Source organism: Coregonus clupeaformis, chromosome 9 (assembly GCF_020615455.1).
Source record: "Coregonus clupeaformis isolate EN_2021a chromosome 9, ASM2061545v1, whole genome shotgun sequence".
Classification (NCBI taxonomy): domain Eukaryota; kingdom Metazoa; phylum Chordata; class Actinopteri; order Salmoniformes; family Salmonidae; genus Coregonus; species Coregonus clupeaformis.
In genome coordinates this window covers 4,876,601-4,895,569 of record NC_059200.1, presented here as the reverse complement: position 1 = coordinate 4,895,569, position 18,969 = coordinate 4,876,601, and the positions used below count along the sequence as shown (strand labels likewise).

At 46.1% G+C, this 18,969-nt stretch overlaps 1 protein-coding gene across 4 annotated transcripts in view; it reads right to left on the bottom strand.

The window, feature by feature from the left end:
* Positions 1 to 18,969, bottom strand: part of LOC121573597 (Down syndrome cell adhesion molecule homolog) — a 169,565-nt gene that overhangs the window by 82,093 nt on the left and 68,503 nt on the right. For all 4 annotated transcript variants that reach the window (XM_041885695.2, XM_041885698.2, XM_041885696.2 and 1 more), the window contains exons 4-5: positions 633 to 779; positions 120 to 398 (exon numbers count right to left, since the gene is read on the bottom strand). In XM_041885695.2, the coding sequence (XP_041741629.1) occupies positions 120 to 398; positions 633 to 779 (426 nt within the window). The remainder of the gene's footprint in view (positions 1 to 119; positions 399 to 632; positions 780 to 18,969) is intronic.

Sequence of the window (18,969 nt, the reverse complement as noted above, 5' to 3'; positions counted from 1 at the left end):
AAAAGGAGCAACTCTAAAATGGATTTTAAACTCCAAAGACAAACAGTATCTCAGATACACATTAACAACAAACATACTGTACATTTAGCACAACATGCTGCACACAGTCTATTACTGACCTTTGACCTGCAGCCTCCCCACCACCTCTGCGTTGCCATAGCTGTTCCACACCTCACACACGTAGCTTCCCTTGTCGCTGGGCTGCGCCCTCTCTATCAGCAGCCCCGTCACACTCTGCCTGAAGCGGCTGTCCGGCTCCAGCGGTCGGTTTTCCTTCAGCCAGCGGTACTTGGGGGCTGGATGACCAGACGCCTTGCAAGGCAGCTCCACCCGGTGTGATGTCATCACCTCACGACGCTCAAAGCCATCCAGGATGACCGGCGCCGAGTTGGAAGGGTCTGAGGGAGGAGCAATGGCCAAAGGTGAGATGGATTCAATATTTTGGTCAAAAGTATGCATTTTTAGCAATACTCAGTTGACTAGCTTGGAGCAGGTCCAGATTGAAGGATTGAAGTGAAACAATAGTGAAACCTAGTGATATTCAGAGTGTATTCCAGGCTATCATTGGCACCCAAACTTGCCCAAACTTGCACAACAGACGGGTATCCAAGCCGTACTGTCACTCTGCATACCTGAAACAAAGAGGCGTGCGCTGTTGCTCTGCCTGGTCTCTCCCGTGTAGCGGTGGCGTGTCATACACCTGTAGTTATACAATCCATCCTCATTCTGCACGTCCAGGATGTACAGTGCTCCCGTGGAGGTGATGAGGAACCGAGGCGCTGCAACATAACAAGACACAGCTAATCGTTAGACACGTGCAACATACAACCTGCTTATGTAGCTTAGTAGCAACATACTGTACAACCATATAGCTGTGTGGCATACAGTGCTTTGTAAAAGTATTCATCCCCTTTTGGTGTTTTTCCTATTTTGTTGCATTACAACCTGTCATTTAAATGGATTTTTATTTGCATTTCATGTAATGGACATACACAAAATAGTCAAAATTGGTGAAGTGGAATGAAAAAAAATTACTTGTTAAAAAAACAATCTAAAAAATAAATAACGGAAAAGTGGTGCGTGCATAGGTATTCACCCCCTTTGCTATGAAGCCCCTAAATAAGATCTGGTGCAACCAATTACCTTCAGAAGTTACACAATTAGTTAAATAAAGTCCACCTGTGTGCAATCTAAGTGTCACATGATCTGTCACATGATCTCAGTATATATACACCTGTTCTGCAACACCACTAAGCAAGGGGCACCACCAAGCAAGCGGCACCATGAAGACCAAGGAGCTCTCCAAACTGGTCAGGATCAAAGTTGTGGAGAAGCACAGATCAGAAACTTTGAACATCCCATGGAGCACCATTAAATCCATTATTAAAAAATGGAAAGAATATGGCACCACAACAAACCTGCCAAGAGAGGACCGCCCACCAAAACACAAGGACCAGGCAAGGAGGGCATTCATCAGAGAGGCAACAAAGAGACCAAAGATAACCCTGAAGGAGCTGCAAAGCTCCACAGCGGAGATTGGAGTATCTGTCCATAGGACCACTTTCAGCCATACACTCCACAGAGCTGGGCTTTACGGAAGAGTGGCCAGAAAAAAGCCATTGCTTAAAGAAAAAAATAAGCAAATACGTTTGGTGTTTGCCAAAAGGCATTTGGGGACTACCCAAACATATGGAAGAAGGTACTCTGGTCAGATGAGACTAAAATTGAGCATATTGGCCATCAAGGAAAACGCTATGTCTGGCGCAAACCCAACACCTCTCATCACCCCTAGAACACCATCCCCACAGTGAAGCATGGTGGTGGCAGCATCATGCTGTGGGGATGTTTTTCATCGGCAGGGAAACTGGTCAGAATTGAAGGAATGATGGATGGCGCTAAATATAGGGAAATTCTTGAGGGAAACCTGTTTCAGTCTTCCAGAGATTTGAGACTGGGACGGATGTTTACCTTCCATTTAAATTTTTACATTTTCGTCATTTAGCAGACGCTCTTATCCAGAGCGACTTAGAAATTGGTGCATTCACCTTATGATAGCCAGTGGGACAACCACTTTACAATATTATTATTATTATTTAATTTTTTTTCTTTGGGGTGGGGTAAGGGGGGGTAGAATGATTACTTTATCCTATCCCAGGTATTCCTTAAAGAGGAGGGGGTTTCAAGTGTCTCCGGAAGGTGGTGAGTGACTCCGCTGTCCTGGCGTCGTGAGGGAGCTTTTTCCACCATTAGGGTGCCAGAGCAGCGAACAGTTTTGACTGGGCTGAACGGGAACTGTGCTTCTGCAGAGGTAGGGGGGCCAGCAGGCCAGAGGTGGATGAACGCAATGCCCTCGTTTGGGTGTAGGGACTGATCAGAGCCTGAAGGTACGGAGGTGCCGTTCCCCTCACAGCTCCGTAGGCAAGCACCATGGTCTTGTAGCAGATGCGAGCTTCAACTGGAAGCCAGTGGTGTGTGCGGAGGAGCGGGGTGACGTGAGAGAACTTGGGATGGTTGAACACCAGACGGGCTGCGGTGTTCTGGATGAGTTGTAGGGGTTTAATGGCACAGGCAGGGAGCCCAGCCAACAGCGAGTTGCAGTAATCCAGATGGGAGATGACAAGTGCCTGGATTAGGACCTGTGCCGCTTCCTGTGTAAGGCAGGGTCGTACTCTGCGAATGTTGTAGAGCATGAACCTGCAGGATCGGGTCACCGCCTTGATGTTAGCGGAGAATGACAGGGTGTTGTCCAGGGTCACGCCAAGGCTCTTTGCACTCTGGGAGGAGGACACAACGGAGTTGTCAAACGTGATGGCGAGATCATGGAACGGGCAGTCCTTCTCCGGGAGGAAGAGCAGCTCCGTCTTGCCGAGGTTCAGCTTGAGGTGGTGATCCGTCATCCACACTGATATGTCTGCCAGACATGCAGAGATGCGATTCGCCACCTGGTTATCAGAAGGGGGAAAGGAGAAGATTAATTGTGTGTCGTCTGCGTAGCAATGATAGGAGAGGCCATGTGAGGATATGACAAAGCCAAGTGACTTGGTGTATAGCGAGAATAGGAGAGGGCCTAGAACTGAGCCCTGGGGGACACCAGTGGTGAGAGAACGTGGTGCGGAGACAGATTCTCGCCACGCCACCTGGTAGGAGCGACCTGTCAGGTAGGACGCAATCCAAGAGTGAGCCGCGCCGGAGATGCCCAACTCGGAGAGGGTGGAGAGGAGGATCTGATGGTTCACAGTATCAAAGGCAGCAGATAGGTCTAGAAGGACGAGAGCAGAGGAGAGAGAGTTAGCTTTAGCAGTGCGGAGAGCCTCCGAGACACAGAGAAGAGCAGTCTCAGTTGAATGACCAGTCTTGAAACCTGACTGGTTTGGATCAAGAAGGTAATTCTGAGAGAGATAGCAAGAGAGTTGGCTAAAGACGGCACGCTCAAGAGTTTTGGAGAGAAAAGAAAGAAGGGATACTGGTCTGTAGTTGTTGACATCGGAGGGATCGAGTGTAGGTTTTTTGAGAAGGGGTGCAACTCTCGCTCTCTTGAAGACGGAAGGGACATAGCCAGCGGTCAAGGATGAGTTGCTGAGCGAGGTGAGGTAAGGGAGAAGGTCTCCGGAAATGGTCTGGAGAAGAGAGGAGGGTATAGGGTCAAGTGGGCAGGTTGTTTGGCGGCCGGCCGTCACAAGTCGCAATATTTCATCTGGAGAGAGAGGGGAGAAAGAAGTCAAAGCATAGGGTAGGGCAGTGTGAGCAGGACCAGCGGTGTCATTTGACTTAACAAACGAGGATCGGATGTCATCAACCTTCTTTTCAAAATGGTTGACGAAGTCATCCACAGAGAGGGAGGAGGGGGGGGAGGGGGGAGGAGGATTCAGCAGGGAGGAGAAGGTGGCAAAGAGCTTCCTAGGGTTAGAGGCAGATGCTTGGAATTTAGAGTGGTAGAAAGTGGCTTTAGCAGCAGAAACAGAGGAAGAAAATGTAGAGAGGAGGGAGTGAAAAGATGGCAGGTCCGCAGGGAGTCTAGTTTTCCTCAATTTCCGCTCGGCTGCCCGGAGCCCTGTTCTGTGAGCTCGCAATGAGTCGTCAAGCCAGGGAGCAGGAGGGGAGGACTGAGCCGGCCAGGAGGATAGGGGACATAGAGAGTCAAAGGATGCAGAAAGGTAGGAGAGGAGGGTTGAGGAGGCAGAATCAGGAGATTGGAGGGAGAAGGTTTGAGCAGAGGGAAGAGATGATAGGCTGGAAGAGGAGAGAGTAGCGGAAGAGAGAGAGCGAAGGTTGCGACGGCACATTACCATCTGAGTAGGGGCAGAGTGAGTAGTGTTGGAGGAGAGCGAGAGAGAAGAGGATACAAAGTAGTGGTCGGAGACATGGAGGGGAGTTACAGTGAGATTAGTAGAAGAACAGCATCTAGTAAAGATGAGGTCAAGCGTATTGCCTGCCTTGTGCTTAGGGGGGGATGGTGAGAGGGTGAGGTCAAAAGAGGAGAGGAGTGGAAAGAGGGAGGCAGAGAGAAATGAGTCAAAGGTAGACGTAGGGAGGTTAAAGTCACCCAGAAGTGTGATGGATGAGCCATCCTCAGGAAAGGAACTTATCAAGGCATCAAGCTCATTGATGAACTCTCCAAGGGAACATTACATTACATTAGTCATTTAGCAGACGCTCTTATCCAGAGCGACTTACAGGAGCAAGTAGGGTTAAGTGCCTTGCTCAAGGGCACATCAACAGATTTTTCACCTAGTCGGCTCGGGGATTAGAACCAGCGACCTTTCGGTTACTGGCATAACGCTCTTAACCACTAAGCTACCTGCTGCCCAACCTGGAGGGCGATAAATGATAAGGATGTTAAGCTTGAATGGGCTGGTGACTGTGACAGCATGGAATTCAAATGAGGAGATAGACAGATGGGTCAGGAGAGAAAGAGAGAATGTCCACTTGGGAGAGAGGAGGATTCCTGTGCCACCACCCCGCTGACTAGATGCTCTCGGGGTATGCGAGAACACATGGTCAGACGAGTAGAGAACAGTAGGAGTAGCAGTGTTTTCTGTGGTAATCCATGTTTAAGTCAGCGCCAAGAAGTCGAGGGACTGGAGGGTAGCATAGGCTGAGATGAACTCTGCCTTGTTGGCCACAGAACGGCAGTTCCAGAGGCTGCCGGAGACCTGGAACTCCACGTGGGTCGTGCGTGCAGGGACCACCAGGTTAGAGTGGCAGCAGCCACGCGGTGTGAGGCGTTTGTATAGCCTGTGCGGAGAGGAGAGAACAGGGATAGACAGACACATAGTTGACAGGCTACAGAAAATGGCTACAATAATGCAAAGGAGATTGGAATGAAATGAACTAAACATCTGGGAAAGCGAGAGAGCGGGGCCTCCCTCACTTACGTTTCATTGAAACACTCAAATATAACTCTCCCAACTTCCACTTTAGAAATTATAATTGTTGTAAACTACAGCGGTTCAATGTTTTCTAGGAATAGACTAACTTAGTTTATTCAGCTAGCTAACTTGGTACAGTATTCTTCCGTGAAAACCGTCCAGGGCACCGAATCCTATGACGCCATAGCCAACTAGCATGCCAGCCTCCAATAACACGGTTTAGCACCAATACTCGGTTACAACAAACCACCAGTGTGTTAACACGCCAAGCAGATCTTTTGTGTCCGTGTCTAACGTTGTGTAAAGTTTTGGGTTAGTTTTGACAGTTTGAGTGAGTCCGTCGTCAACTTATTCAGCCAGTTAGTTAGCTAGAATAGTTAGCATACTAGCTAGCCATTGCTCTCTGCCAATGAAAAACCCCTCCTCCCACGGCACGAACACACAGAGAGAGCCAAGCTAACGTTAACTAGTCACCCATGTCCCGAATTCCCTTGAACGACTCTGGTTACCAGTATGTAAAAACAAAACACAAATGTAGGTTATAACTTACCCTTAGTAGCTACTGTTAGGACAATGACCCTAAGCATACTGCTAAAGCAACACTTGAGTGGTTTAAGGGGAAACATTTAAATGTCTTAGAAAGGCCTTGTCAAAGCCCAGATCTCAATCCAATTGAGAATTGGTGGTATGACTTAAAGATTGCTGTACACCAGCGGAACCCATCCAACTTGAAGGAGCTGGAGCAGTTTTACCTTGAAGAATGGGCAAAAATCCCAGTGGCTAGATATGCCAAGCTTATAGAGACATACCCCAAGAGACTTGCAGCTGTAATTGCTGCAAAAGGTGGCTCTACAAAGTATTGACTTTGGGGGGGTGAATAGTTATGCACGCTCAGGTTTTCTGTTTTTGTGTCTTATTTCTTGTTTGTTTCACACAAACATTTTTTTTGCATCTTCAAAGTGGTAGGCATGTTGTGTAAATCAAATGATACAAACCCCCCCCAAAATCTATTTTAATTCCAGGTTGTAAGGCAACAAAATAGGAAAAATGCCAAGGGGGGTGAATACTTTCGCAAGCCGCTGTATATACTTTCTTTTTCTTTTTCATTCACAACACAGTGTAATCAGAATCATCCTGCATTTACAGTTACAATTCAACAAATAAAAACACTCAAAACAGCCCTAGCAACACTTGATATAGAATATCCAAGTGGCTTTGTAAATATTTGCAGAGTTCTCTTCTGTGAAGTGCCTGGCGACGAGACTATAGACACTGAACATCTGCTCCAGCCCACTTTGCTGAACACATCTGAGAGAAAATGTGACAAGGCTGTGTGTTGTGGCAGTCTAACACAGCTCGTTATCACATAGCTCATCGCTCTGCTCTCTCTCTCTCTTGGGGATGCTCTCTCTCTCTCTGGCAGAACTCTCTCTTTTTCAGACTAAAGCAGAGAGATCCAGGGACAAAGATCACATAGAGCTTTGATATGGCACCGCGGCGCAGCTCAGGTCGGATGTGTTTATATCATACTAATTCGTGGGACAACGTTTAGGAGGACTAATGCCTGATGCCTGCTGGAGCTGTCATAGCAGGAGCTGGAAGGATATTCCTCAGTCACAGATGATGGAGGATGCTGTTTAGGATGGGGTTGGGGATGGCATGTGCACAGTACCTCCCATTTCCTTCCCATCTATGCCAGTCAGTATTGAAGCTATGGCAACTGGTTCAATCTACACTATTTTGACCCCATTTTTACCCAATTTTATTTTTGATATAGAAAGGGAAAAATGAATATTGAGACATACTGTATTGTATGGACCTTTGAACAGAATGCTACAATAATCCATAGAAGGCAGTAATGAACCTGTGTTCATGTCCTTGATGTTTAATTAAAGAATATTGATTCAACCTTGTGGTGTTTTACATTTGATAGAAAGAGGAGAGTTGAAATGAAGAAGGAGTAAACAAAGAGAGAAGGTTAAATAGAGAGAGAGAAAGAGAGATACACTGTATATACAAACGTATGTAGACACCCCTTCAAATTAGTGGATTCGGCTATTTCAGCCACACCCCTTGCTGACAGGTGTATAAAATCGAGCACAGAGCCATGCAATCGCCATAGTCAAACACTGGCAGTAGAATGGCAAAGCATATTCCCCCTCAGGAGACTGAAAAGATTTGGCATGGGTCCTCAGATCCTCAAAAAATTCTACAGCTGCACCATCGAGAGCATCCTGACTGGTTGCATCACCGCCTGGTATGGCAACTGCTTGGCCTCCGACCGCAAGGCACTACAGAGGGTAGTGCGTACGGCCCAGTACATCACTGGGGCCAAGCTTCCTGCCATCCAGGACCTCTATACCAGGCGGTGTCAGAGGAAGGCCCTCAAAATTGTCAAAGACTCCAGCCACCCTAGTCATAGACTGTTCTCTCTGCTACCGCACGGCAAGCGGTACCGGAGTGCCAAGTCTAGGTCCAAAAGACTTCTCAACAGCTTCTACCCCCAAGCCATAAGACTCCTGAACAGCTAATCATGGCTACCCGGACTATTTGCACTGCCCCCCACCCCATCTTTTTATGCTGCTGCTACTCTGTTAATTATTTATGCATAGTCACTTTAACTCTACCCACATGTACATATTACTTCAACTACCTCAACTAGCCGGTGCCCCCGCACATTGACTCTGCACCGGTACCCCCTGTATATATAGCCTCCCTACTGTTATTTTATTTTACTTCTGCTCTTTTTTTCTCAACACTTTTTTGTTGTTGTTTTATTTTACTTTTTTATTAAAAATAAATGCACTGTTGGTTAAGGGCTGTAAGTAAGCATTTCACTGTAATGTCTGCACCTGTTGTATTCGGCGCATGTGGCCAATAAAATTTTATTTTATTTTATTTTATTTGAATGGCCTTACTGAAGAGCTCAGTGACTTTCAACATGGCACCATCATTGGATGCCACCTTTCCAACAAGTCAGTTCGTCAAATTTCTGCCCTGCTAGAGCTGCCCTGGTCAACTATAAGTGCTGTTATTGTGAAGTGGAAACGTCTAGGAGAAACAACAGCTCAGCCGCCAAGTGGTAGGCCACACAAGCTCACAGAACTGGACCGCCTAAGCGCGTAGTGCGTAAAACCGTCTGTTGCAACACTCACTACCGAGTTCCAAACTGCCTCTGGAAGCAACATCAGCACAAGAACTGTTCATCGGGAGCTTCATGAAATGGGTTTCTATGGCCGAGCAGCCGCACACAAGCCTAAGATCAACATGCGCAATGCCAAGTGTCAGCTGGAGTGGTGTAAAGCTCGCCGCCATTGGACTCTGGAGCAGTGGAAACGTGTTCTCTGGAGTGATGAATCACGCGCTTCACCATCGGGCAGTCTGACGGACAAATCTGGGTTTGGTGGTTACCAGGAGAACGCTACCTGCCCCAAATGCATAGTGCCAACTGTGAAGTTTGGTGGAGGAGGAATAACGGTCTGGGGCTGTTTTTCATGGTTCGGGCTAGGCCCCTTAGTTCCAGTGAATGGAAATCTTAACGCTACAGCATACAATGACATGATAGATGATTCTGTGCTTCTAACATTGTGGCAATAGTTTGGGGAAGGCACTTTCTTGTTTCAGCATGACAATGCCCCGATGCACAAAGCGAGGTCCATACAGAAAGGATTTGTCGAGATCGGTGTGGAAGAACGTGACTGGCCTGCACAGAGCCCTGACCTCAACCCCATCGAACACCTTTGGGATGAATTGGAACGCCAACTGCGAGCCAGGCCTAATCGCCCAACATCAGTGCCTGACCTCACTAATGCTCTTGTGGCTGAATGGAAGCAAGTCCCCGCAGCAATGTTCCAACATCTAGTGGAAAGCCTTCCCAGAAGAGCGGAGGCTGTTATAGCAGAAAAGGGGTGACCAACTCCATTAATTTTGGAATGAGATGTTCGACGAGCAGGTGTCCACATCCTTTTGGTCATGTAGTGTACATAGAGAAGGAGAGAGAGAGGGATGCGAGGAGGATGCAGCAGCAGCAGTGTATTGTGAGGAGCGAGCATTGACCTAGTTAGAGCATGGATTTGATATCCTGAAGGGCTTTTCAGCTTGTGGTTTACATGCAGTTGTGTGTGACAAGCAACCACTGGTAAAATGAGGGGGAAAGGAGAGTGTGCACGCATCCGTGTGTGTGTGTGTGTGTGTGTACTTGCATGCTAGACAAACACATCAAATCTTCTAAACCTTATAGCAGAGGAGAATGGAATCCTAGTGTTTTTCTAAACCAATTAAACAACTCAACCGTTCTTTATTCTGTTCAAGAGAAGACAACCTTAAATGAGACAGACTTGCAGGTTAAGAAAAATCATTCATTTCCAAGCGATTACAGAAAACAGATATCAAAGGAGGGGGAGTCAGTCTCCTGTCTTTCTTTCTCTCCTTTCTTTGATCCTCCTTTCCCCTGAACTTTGCCTGGCATGCTGCTAGGCGTCAAAAGCTGACAAGATTTTGTTCTACAGGCTTATGAATGAGAGGCGCTTTCATTAAAACAGGATTCATTTAATCCATGACAACGGAGAGTGAGTAATGTGTGTATGTGTGTGTGTGTGTGTGTGTGTGTGTGTGTGTGTGTGTGTGTGTGTGGAGCGAGGAGTGCACCAGTGCTGGGACACAGTGACACACACACACATACACACACACACACACACACACACACACACACACACACACACACACACTTTCTTGCTCACTCACACACACAATTACACACACACAGAGCCTCTAGATTGTTGTTTATTGAATCCCTCTCCTCCTCTCAGTGGAGGGCTGAAATCAGATTCCTGATGGGGTTTCTCTTTACAACCATCCATGATTATATTTATTTTCTCAAGTCCAATTAATCAATACATTGAATTGAATTATTTAGTGATAATTATGAATATGAAATGTTCTACTGTCTCATTTTACATCAACTACACTGTGTGTGTGTGTGAGCAAGACAGTGCGTGTATGTGTGTGTCACTGTGTAAAGTATCCGCTTTTGTGTGTGTGCGTGTGGACTTGTCTCCGCAGCACAGGGCTACACAGAGGCTTGGTCAATAATAACGATCCACAGCGCTCTGCTACGCCCTCCCCTGCTCCCCCCAGTCTGCCTACTGCATACTAACACAGACGAGGGAAGAGAGAGAGAGCCCTCTGTGATAACGCAGAGCTGTGTGTATGTGATGCATGTGTGTGTGTGTGTGTCAGTGAAAGTGTGTGTGTGTGTCTGAGGGGATGGCAATGGCATCCCCAAACCCCAGGTGGCACCAATCGCCATCGATCCCCTTCCCCTCTCCTTCCTCTAGCCAGGTGCTTGGCATGGCCATGATCAGGGACACAAGTCACCCTCTGTGAGTCTCCACTCAATAGATTATGCAGTGAGCTCTAACATAGACTCTGTATTCTCACAAATTCTGACTGCATCATAACCATGAATAGTAACAGAGCATTGTAGCCATACTAATACATTATATTGTAAAATGTCCTCTAATGCAGTTTCCATTTAGGAAATTCAGTTTTTTGCAATTTTGCACTGATAAAATAGCTCAACAATCTCACATACAAAAATGAATGACAATAGCAAATCATCTCTCCCTGGGAAACACATGGTGGCATTGTTGAACTCTTTCTAAAGGCTGGCCAAGTTGCTGGGTGACCAACTTCCTAAAAGGTGGCTTGCTCCATGCCTGTACACAAAAGGACCGCTGCGTATGACCCTAAACACAGTTCTGAGGCTTCAGCTGATTCTACACTGATAGAGACACGAGGAGAGAGAGAGAGAAATAGAGTATGAGAGAAAGAGAGATTAAGGGAGAGAGAAAGAGAGAGAGAAAGAGAGAGAGAGACAGCACCTCTGGGATCCAACCACTCTCTGTCATCTGAAATGACTTACAAATTAGCATACACCAATGTACTGTCTGTGCAAGAGAGAGAGAGAAAAAAAGAGAAGAAGACAACTTTCATATGCTAATACAGATCATGGCCAGGCATAGCAATTATCAAAAAAATGTCAGCCGTGTCGGTTTGACAGATCCCAACAGGCGCTTGAAGACTCTGACCTCACAGCCTCGCTCTCTGTCTCGGTCTCTCTCAAATAAAATAAAATAAAATAAAATTGTATTGGCCACATGCGCCGAATACAACAGGTGCAGACGTTACAGTGAAATGCTTACTTACAGCCCTTAACCAACAGTGCATTTATTTTTAATAAAAAAGTTTTAAAAAGGGGTGGGGTGGCAGTGCAAATAGTCTGGGTAGCCATGATTAGCTGTTCAGGAGTCTTATGGCTTGGGGGTAGAAGCTGTTGAGAAGTCTTTTGGACCTAGACTTGGCACTCCGGTACCACTTGCCGTGCGGTAGCAGAGAGAACAGTCTATGACTAGGGTGGCTGGAGTCTTTGACAATTTTGAGGGCCTTCCTCTGACACCGCCCGGTATAGAGGTCCTGGATGGCAGGAAGCTTGGCCCCAGTGATGTAATGGCCCGTACACACTACCCTCTGTAGTGCCTTGTGGTCGGAGGCCAAGCAGTTGCCATACCAGGCGGTGATGCAACCAGTCAGGATGCTCTCGATGGTGCAGCTGTAGAATTTTTTGAGGATCTGAGGACCCATGCCAAATCTTTTCAGTCTCCTGAGGGGGAATAGGCTTTGTCGTGCCCTCTTCACCACTGTCTTGGTGTGTTTGGACCATGATAGTTTGTTGGTGATGAAGAACTTGAAGCTCTCAACCTGTTCCAATACAGCCCCGTCGATGAGAATGGGGGAGTGCTCAGTCCTCTTTTTTTCCCTGTAGTCCACAATCATCTCCTTTGTCTTGGTCATGTTGAGGGAGATGTTGTTATCCTGGCACCACACGGCCAGGTCTCTGACCTCCTCCCTATAGGCTGTCTCATCGTTGTCGGTGATCAGGCCTACCACTGTTGTGTCGTCGGCAAACTTAATGATGGTGTTGGAGTCGTGCCTGGCCATGCAGTCATGGGTGAACAGGGAGTACAGGAGGGGACTGAGCACGCACCCCTGAGGGGCCCCCGTGTTGAGGATCAGTGTGGCAGATGTGTTGTTACCTACCCTTACCACCTGGGGGCGGCCCGTCAGGAAATCCAGGATCCAGTTGCAGAGGGAGGTGTTTAGTCCCAGGATCCTTAGCTTAGTGATGAGCTTTGAATACTGAGCTGTAGTCAATGAATAGCATTCTCACGTAGGTGTTCCTCTGGTCCAGGTGGGAAAGGGCAGTGTGGAGTGCAATAGAGATTGCATCATCTGTGGATCTGTTGGGGCGGTATGCAAATTGGAGTGGGTCTAGGGTTTCTGGGATAATGGTGTTGATGTGAGCCATGACCAGCCTTTCAAAGCACTTCATGGCTACAGACGTCAGTGCTACGGGTCGGTAGTCATTTAGGCAGGTTATCTTAGTGTCCTTGGGCACGGGGACTATGGTGGTCTGCTTGAAACATGTTGGTATTACAGACTCAGTCAGGGACATGTTGAAAATGTCAGTGAAGACACTTGCCAGTTGGTCAGCACATGTTCGGAGTACACGTCCTGGTAATCCGTCTGGCCCTGCGGCCTTGTGAATGTTGACCTGCTTAAAAGTCTTACTCACATCGGCTACGGAGAGCGTGATCACATAGTCATCCAGAACAGCTGGTGCTCTCATGCATGCTTCAGTGTTGCTTGCCTCGAAGCGAGCATAGAAGTGGTTTAGCTTGTCTGGAAGTCTTGTGTCACTGGGCAGCTCGCGGCTGTGCTTCCCTTTGCAGTCTGTAATAGTTTTCAAGCCCTGCCACATCCGACGAGCGTCAGAGCCGGTATAGTACGATTCAATCTTAGTCCTGTATTGACTCTTTGCCTGTTTGATGGTTTGTCGGAGGGCATAGCGGGATTTCTTATAAGCGTCCGGGTTAGAGTCCCGCTCCTTGAAAGCAGCAGCTCTACCCTTTAGCTCAGTGCAGATGTTTCCTGTAATCCATGGCTTCTGGTTGGGGTATGTACGTACGGTCACTGTGGGGACGACATGATCGATGCACTTATTGATGAAGCCAGTGACTGATATGGTGAACTCCTCAATGCTATCTGAAGAATCCCGGAACATGTTCCAGTCTGTGCTAGCAAAACAGTCCTGTAGCTTAGCATCTGAGTCATCTGACCACTTTTTTATTAACCGAGTCACTGGTGCTTCCTGCTTTAGTTTTTGCTTATAAGCAGGAATCAGGAGGATAGCGTTATGGTCAGATTTGCCAAATGGAGGGCGAGGGAGAGCTTTGTCTGCGTCTCTGTGTGTGGAGTGAAGGTGGTCTAGATTTTTTTTCCCTCTGGTTGCACATTTAACATGCTGGTAGAAATTAGGTAGAACGGATTTAAGTTTCCCTGCATTAAAGTCCCCGGCCACTAGGAGCACTGCCTCTGGATGAGCGTTTTCCTGTTTACTTATGGCCTTATACAGCTCATTCAGTGCAATCTTAATGCCAGCATTGGTTTGTGGTGGTAAATAGACAGCTCTCTAGATGGGAGGTAAGACATAGTCAGATATTAAAATGTTTCTCTCTCAAACATTTCTCACATCCCTTTGCTGAGTTAGGCTAATGTTATATTGTCAAAATGCAAGCTGTCTATTAGGAGCATAAAGACTTTTAACATCACTTTTGAACTTTGAACCGTGGCAGCTGATCAGCTCACATAAATAAAAAAACACACCCCAGCTATCTTTCAATAACAAAAATAGAAATTTGCTTCATCATCATTTGATTCTCCTCCAAGTAGGGCAGAAGCCCAGTCCCTGCAGAGCCAGCCGACTAGCAATAGCTGGTGCTCCCTGCCAGGCTGTCTCTGCCAGACTGTGCTGTGTTGGGGAGCGGAGGTTGGTTCACCCCCAGAGACAGGGGTTATTATTGTCATTGTAACCTTGGCCACTCAAAGTCACACTACCTGACATTAACAGCAGTATGCTGGCCCACCTGCAGCTATCCGCATCTATAATTAATATATCCTCTACACGCTCTCTCTGTCTACTCCCTCTGTGTGTATGTGTGTGTGTTTGTGCGCATGCATGTGTGTGTGTGTGTGTGTTGCCTGCTGCGCTGAGACTTGAAGCTGCTGTTGAAAAGACACTGCATAATTATTGTGTTTTCTCTCCACTTCTGAAAGACTCTTTTAAAAATAATTTCTGAACAACAACACTTCAAGGTCCTATGCAGCACAGTGTGCAAGGCTTGGGTTCGAATACTACTTGTTTTCTGTCAAATACTTTAGCTGCGCTTGATTGAGCTTGTCTGGCGCAATGGAATCTATGGAATAGTCCCACAGGTTCGAAACCTGCCCATCCGGCACTCCTGGCAGGCTCAATCAAACACTCAAAGTGTTCAAAAGATTTCACTATAATTATTTTGAATCCAGGCCTGATATGTATAGTTAGTCATGTCCTGTATATGAGGGAGTATCAGAGTAGAAGAGACCCTGAGTTGTACTGTAATAAGGTCTTATTATTTGGCAGGCCTTAGGAGAAGTAGCTCCATATCTCTAAGACAGTACAGTACAGTTCAGTAGAGGGGGATTCCACCACATTACCCCTCCTGTAATAACCACCATTTGTCACCATTACAGGAAGCTGTTGACAGCTGCTGGGGTTGTCAGGCCAATGCTATCCCTATCCCAGCACCTTCCTACCAAACAATTGTCTGCATAATGTACTAAGCGCACAATGGAAACACACATGCATGTACAGTAAGTTAGTACACACACAAGTTTACAGCCCGAACCATGAAAAACAGCCCCAGAACAATTATTCCTCCTCTGCCAAACTTTACAGTTGGCACTATGCTTTGGGGAAGGTAGCCTTCTCCTGGCATCCGCCAAACCCAGATTCATCCATCGGACTGCCAGATGGTGAAGCGTGATTCATCACTCCAGAGAACGTGTTTCCACTGCTCCAGAGTCCAATGGCGGTGAGCTTTACACCACTCCAGCGTGGCATTGGGCATGGTGATCTTAGGCTTGTGTGCGGCTGCTCGGCCATGGAAACCCATTTCATGAAGCTCCCGATGAACAGTTCTTGTGCTGACGTTGCTTCCAGAAGCAGTTTGGAACTCGATAGTGAGTGTTGAAACCGAGGACAGACAATGTTTATGCGCTACACGCTTCAGCACTCGGCGGTCCCATTCTGTGAGCTTGTGTGGCCTACCACTTCGTGGCTGAGCTGTTGTTGCTCCTAGACGTTTCCACTTCACAATAACAGAACTTACAGTTGACCGAGGAAGCTCTAGCAGGGCAGAAATTTGATGAACTGACTTGTTGGAAAGGTGGCATCCGATGATGGTGCCACGTTGAAAGTCACTGAGCTCTTGATTTTATACACCTGTCAGCAACGGGTGTGGCTTATAGCCGAATCCACTAATTTGAAGGGGTGTCCACATACTTTCAAAATATAGTGTATATGTTCTTCTCTCTAACCTGGTTGAGCTTACAGTTTGGGAACACATTGACTGTAAGGCAAGTTACAGACTATCTATCTATCTATCTATCTATCTATCTATCTATCTATCTATCTATCTATCTATCTATCTATCTATCTATCTATCTATCTATCTATCTATCTATCTATCTATCTATCTATCTATCTATCTATCTACAGTGCATTCAGAAAGTATTCAGACCCCTTGACTTTTTACGTTACAGCCTTATTCTAAAATTGATTAAAAAAAACACGTTTTTAGAAAATTTTGCAAATGTATAAAAAATATAAAACTGAAATACCCCATTTACATAAGTATTCAGACCCTTTGCTATGACACTCAACATTGAGCTCAGGTGCATCCGGTTTCCATTGATCATCCTTGAGATGCTTCTACAACTTGATTGGAGTCCACCTGTGGTAAATTCAATTAATTGGACATGATTTGGAAAGGCACACACCTGTCTATATAAGGTCCCACAGTTGACAGTGCATGTCAGAGCAAGAACCAAGCCATGAGGTCGAAGGAATTGTCGGTAGAGTTCCGAGACAGGATTGTGTCGAGGCACAGATCTGGGGAAGGGTACAAAAAATGCTGCAGCATTGAAGGCCCCAAAGAACAAAGCGTTTGGAACCACCTCTTCCTAGAGCTGGCTGCCAGGCCAAACTGAGCAATCGGGGGAGAAAGGCCTTGTCAGGGAGGTGACCAAGAACCCGATGGTCACTCTGACAGAGCTCCAAAGTTCCTCTGTGGAGATGGGAGAACCTTCCAGAAGGACAACCGTCTCTGCAGCACTCCACCAATCAGGCCTTTATGTATACAAACCTGTTTTTGCTTCGTCATTATGGGGTATTGTGTGTAGAAAACGATTTAATCAATTTTAGAATAAGGCTGTAACGTATCTATCTATCTATCTATCTATCTATCTATCTATCTATCTATCTATCTATCTATCTATCTATCTATCTATCTATCTATCTATCTATCTATCTATCTATCTATCTATCTATCTATCTATCTATCTATCTATCTATCTATCTATCTATCTATCTATCTATCTATCTAGCATTAAATCCAGGCAGGCCATGTAGTGTAGATGTACAGTATGTATGCAGTTGAGTGAGCAACAGTTTCTCTACATGGTGATAATCAGGAGAAACATCCCTCTGCTCATTAACTAGTCACAGTAGCCTGGAGCTAACGACTCCCTCCTTCCGTAGGCACGTACGCCAGAGTGGAGGATAAAGATGTCATATTCTGCCTGACTGAACACACACTACTGCTATTAACTGTGGATGGACGTTTAACATTGTCCCAGTGACAAGACAATAATAGTCTAACTAACGATGCCCTGGAGCAAGAGACTGTATCAATCACTCATTTCTGTCTGTCGTTGGTCATTGCACAGCATGTTTGAAATGAATACCTAACGTTAATATATTGATTTATCAAATGAGGATCAAGGTAGTAAAAATGATCAAAAACAAATCAATTATCGTCTGCAGTTCAACAACCCCATGACAACAGCAGGCCGTGACTATGTTCCCTAGATACAAGAATAGCTAAAGTAGGGTCACACACACGTACACAGACAGTAGTGGCTTTAGGGCGTGATTAGTGTGTGATGATATTGTGATGGGCAGAAATGTGTATCAGTGCTCATTCTGCTCATTAGGACTAACTTACAGCTGTTCAGCATTGTCCCCTCCTACACACACCTACTGTATTTAAGCAGTTTATATTGGAACTAAGGTTTGTATGTAATGGGGCTAAGGTTCCTTTGCTGAGCTAAACACTGGCCAACACACACACGCACACACACACACACAAATACGACTTTTGGATGTGAACACAAGCTCGTTTCAGACTCTATTTCCTCTGAAATGAATGGGGGCCATTGGGCCATGGTGAGTGACTGTGCGTCTTAATTGGCCAGTGTTTGACTCAAGTCATTAAGCTCTGATGGCTATGCATTTACAATGCTATCATTGGCTTCTCCCTGGCTGGTGCTAAATGGCCCCAGTGTTGGGCCTCAGCTGTATACCTCATGAATATGTATAATATATTCTCCTCTCAGCTGCACTGATGTGAAACCTTTGTGCATAGTGCAAACGCACGGCACTGGCAAGCATTAAGGAAGCTATCACTATCTATTCAATTAATATCTATGATCTGAACACCAAAAATTATGCCACGTGTGAACATTTTTGCTTTGTATGCACATGACAAAAAAGTAAGCCTTTCTCCAATCTCTCACTTTCTCTGTTACAAAGTCCATATAGAGATCAGTGTTTTCACCTGTCCTGATTCACCTCTCTGGATGTCAGCAACCATCAAGGAGTGGGAGGTTCCACGTGGGGGTTCACACTCTCAGTGTCCGGTCTGGAGCGTGAAGTCACAACCTCTGCTGGTCGGCTAATGCGTAGCAACCTAGTGGTGCCAAAAGCCCTGGTCTGCCCTAGAAAGTTACGATCGGCAGAACGGACAAACATAATTTTTTTAAATGGTTGTTTTGGGCACTAAAACATGTTTATTATGTTCAAGTTCGATCCCCACGGTGAATTATTTTAAAGCTCACTACAAATTGAGATATTTAATTAAATAGTGATCCATTCTGACTATTACATTTGTCGTCACACAGGACAATGTGCTGACACAGACCAATCATGGGTCGGCAGGCTACGAGGAGGCTTCATAGACATTAAGGTTGACTCTCTCAGGCAGGCTGAAAACGACTACATCGACCATGATCCTTTGCTAGTTACGGCCACTTTTACCATGATCCTAAGTGATTTTTTGGTGCCATTCAGCCCCATTCAGCAATATGGCGCACTTCAAATTCAAATACTTCTGGCTTCATGCGCCATCGGGCATTTTTCATAGGAATACGTGGATGATGTCAGCGCTATCACTATTTACTGGTTTTAATGTCTATGGTTCTTGCACACACACACAAACAAACACCTGTCAACTTTCCAAACAGGTTTCTTTCAAATAAATTATGCTTTGTAAAATCTGATGTCAATACAACCTCTGAAAACCAGGCCAACAACCCTAGCTAAACCAAATCAAAACCTCTGTTAAAAACCAAGTCAGTTAAGTGAGCAAAAAATAAAAATGAT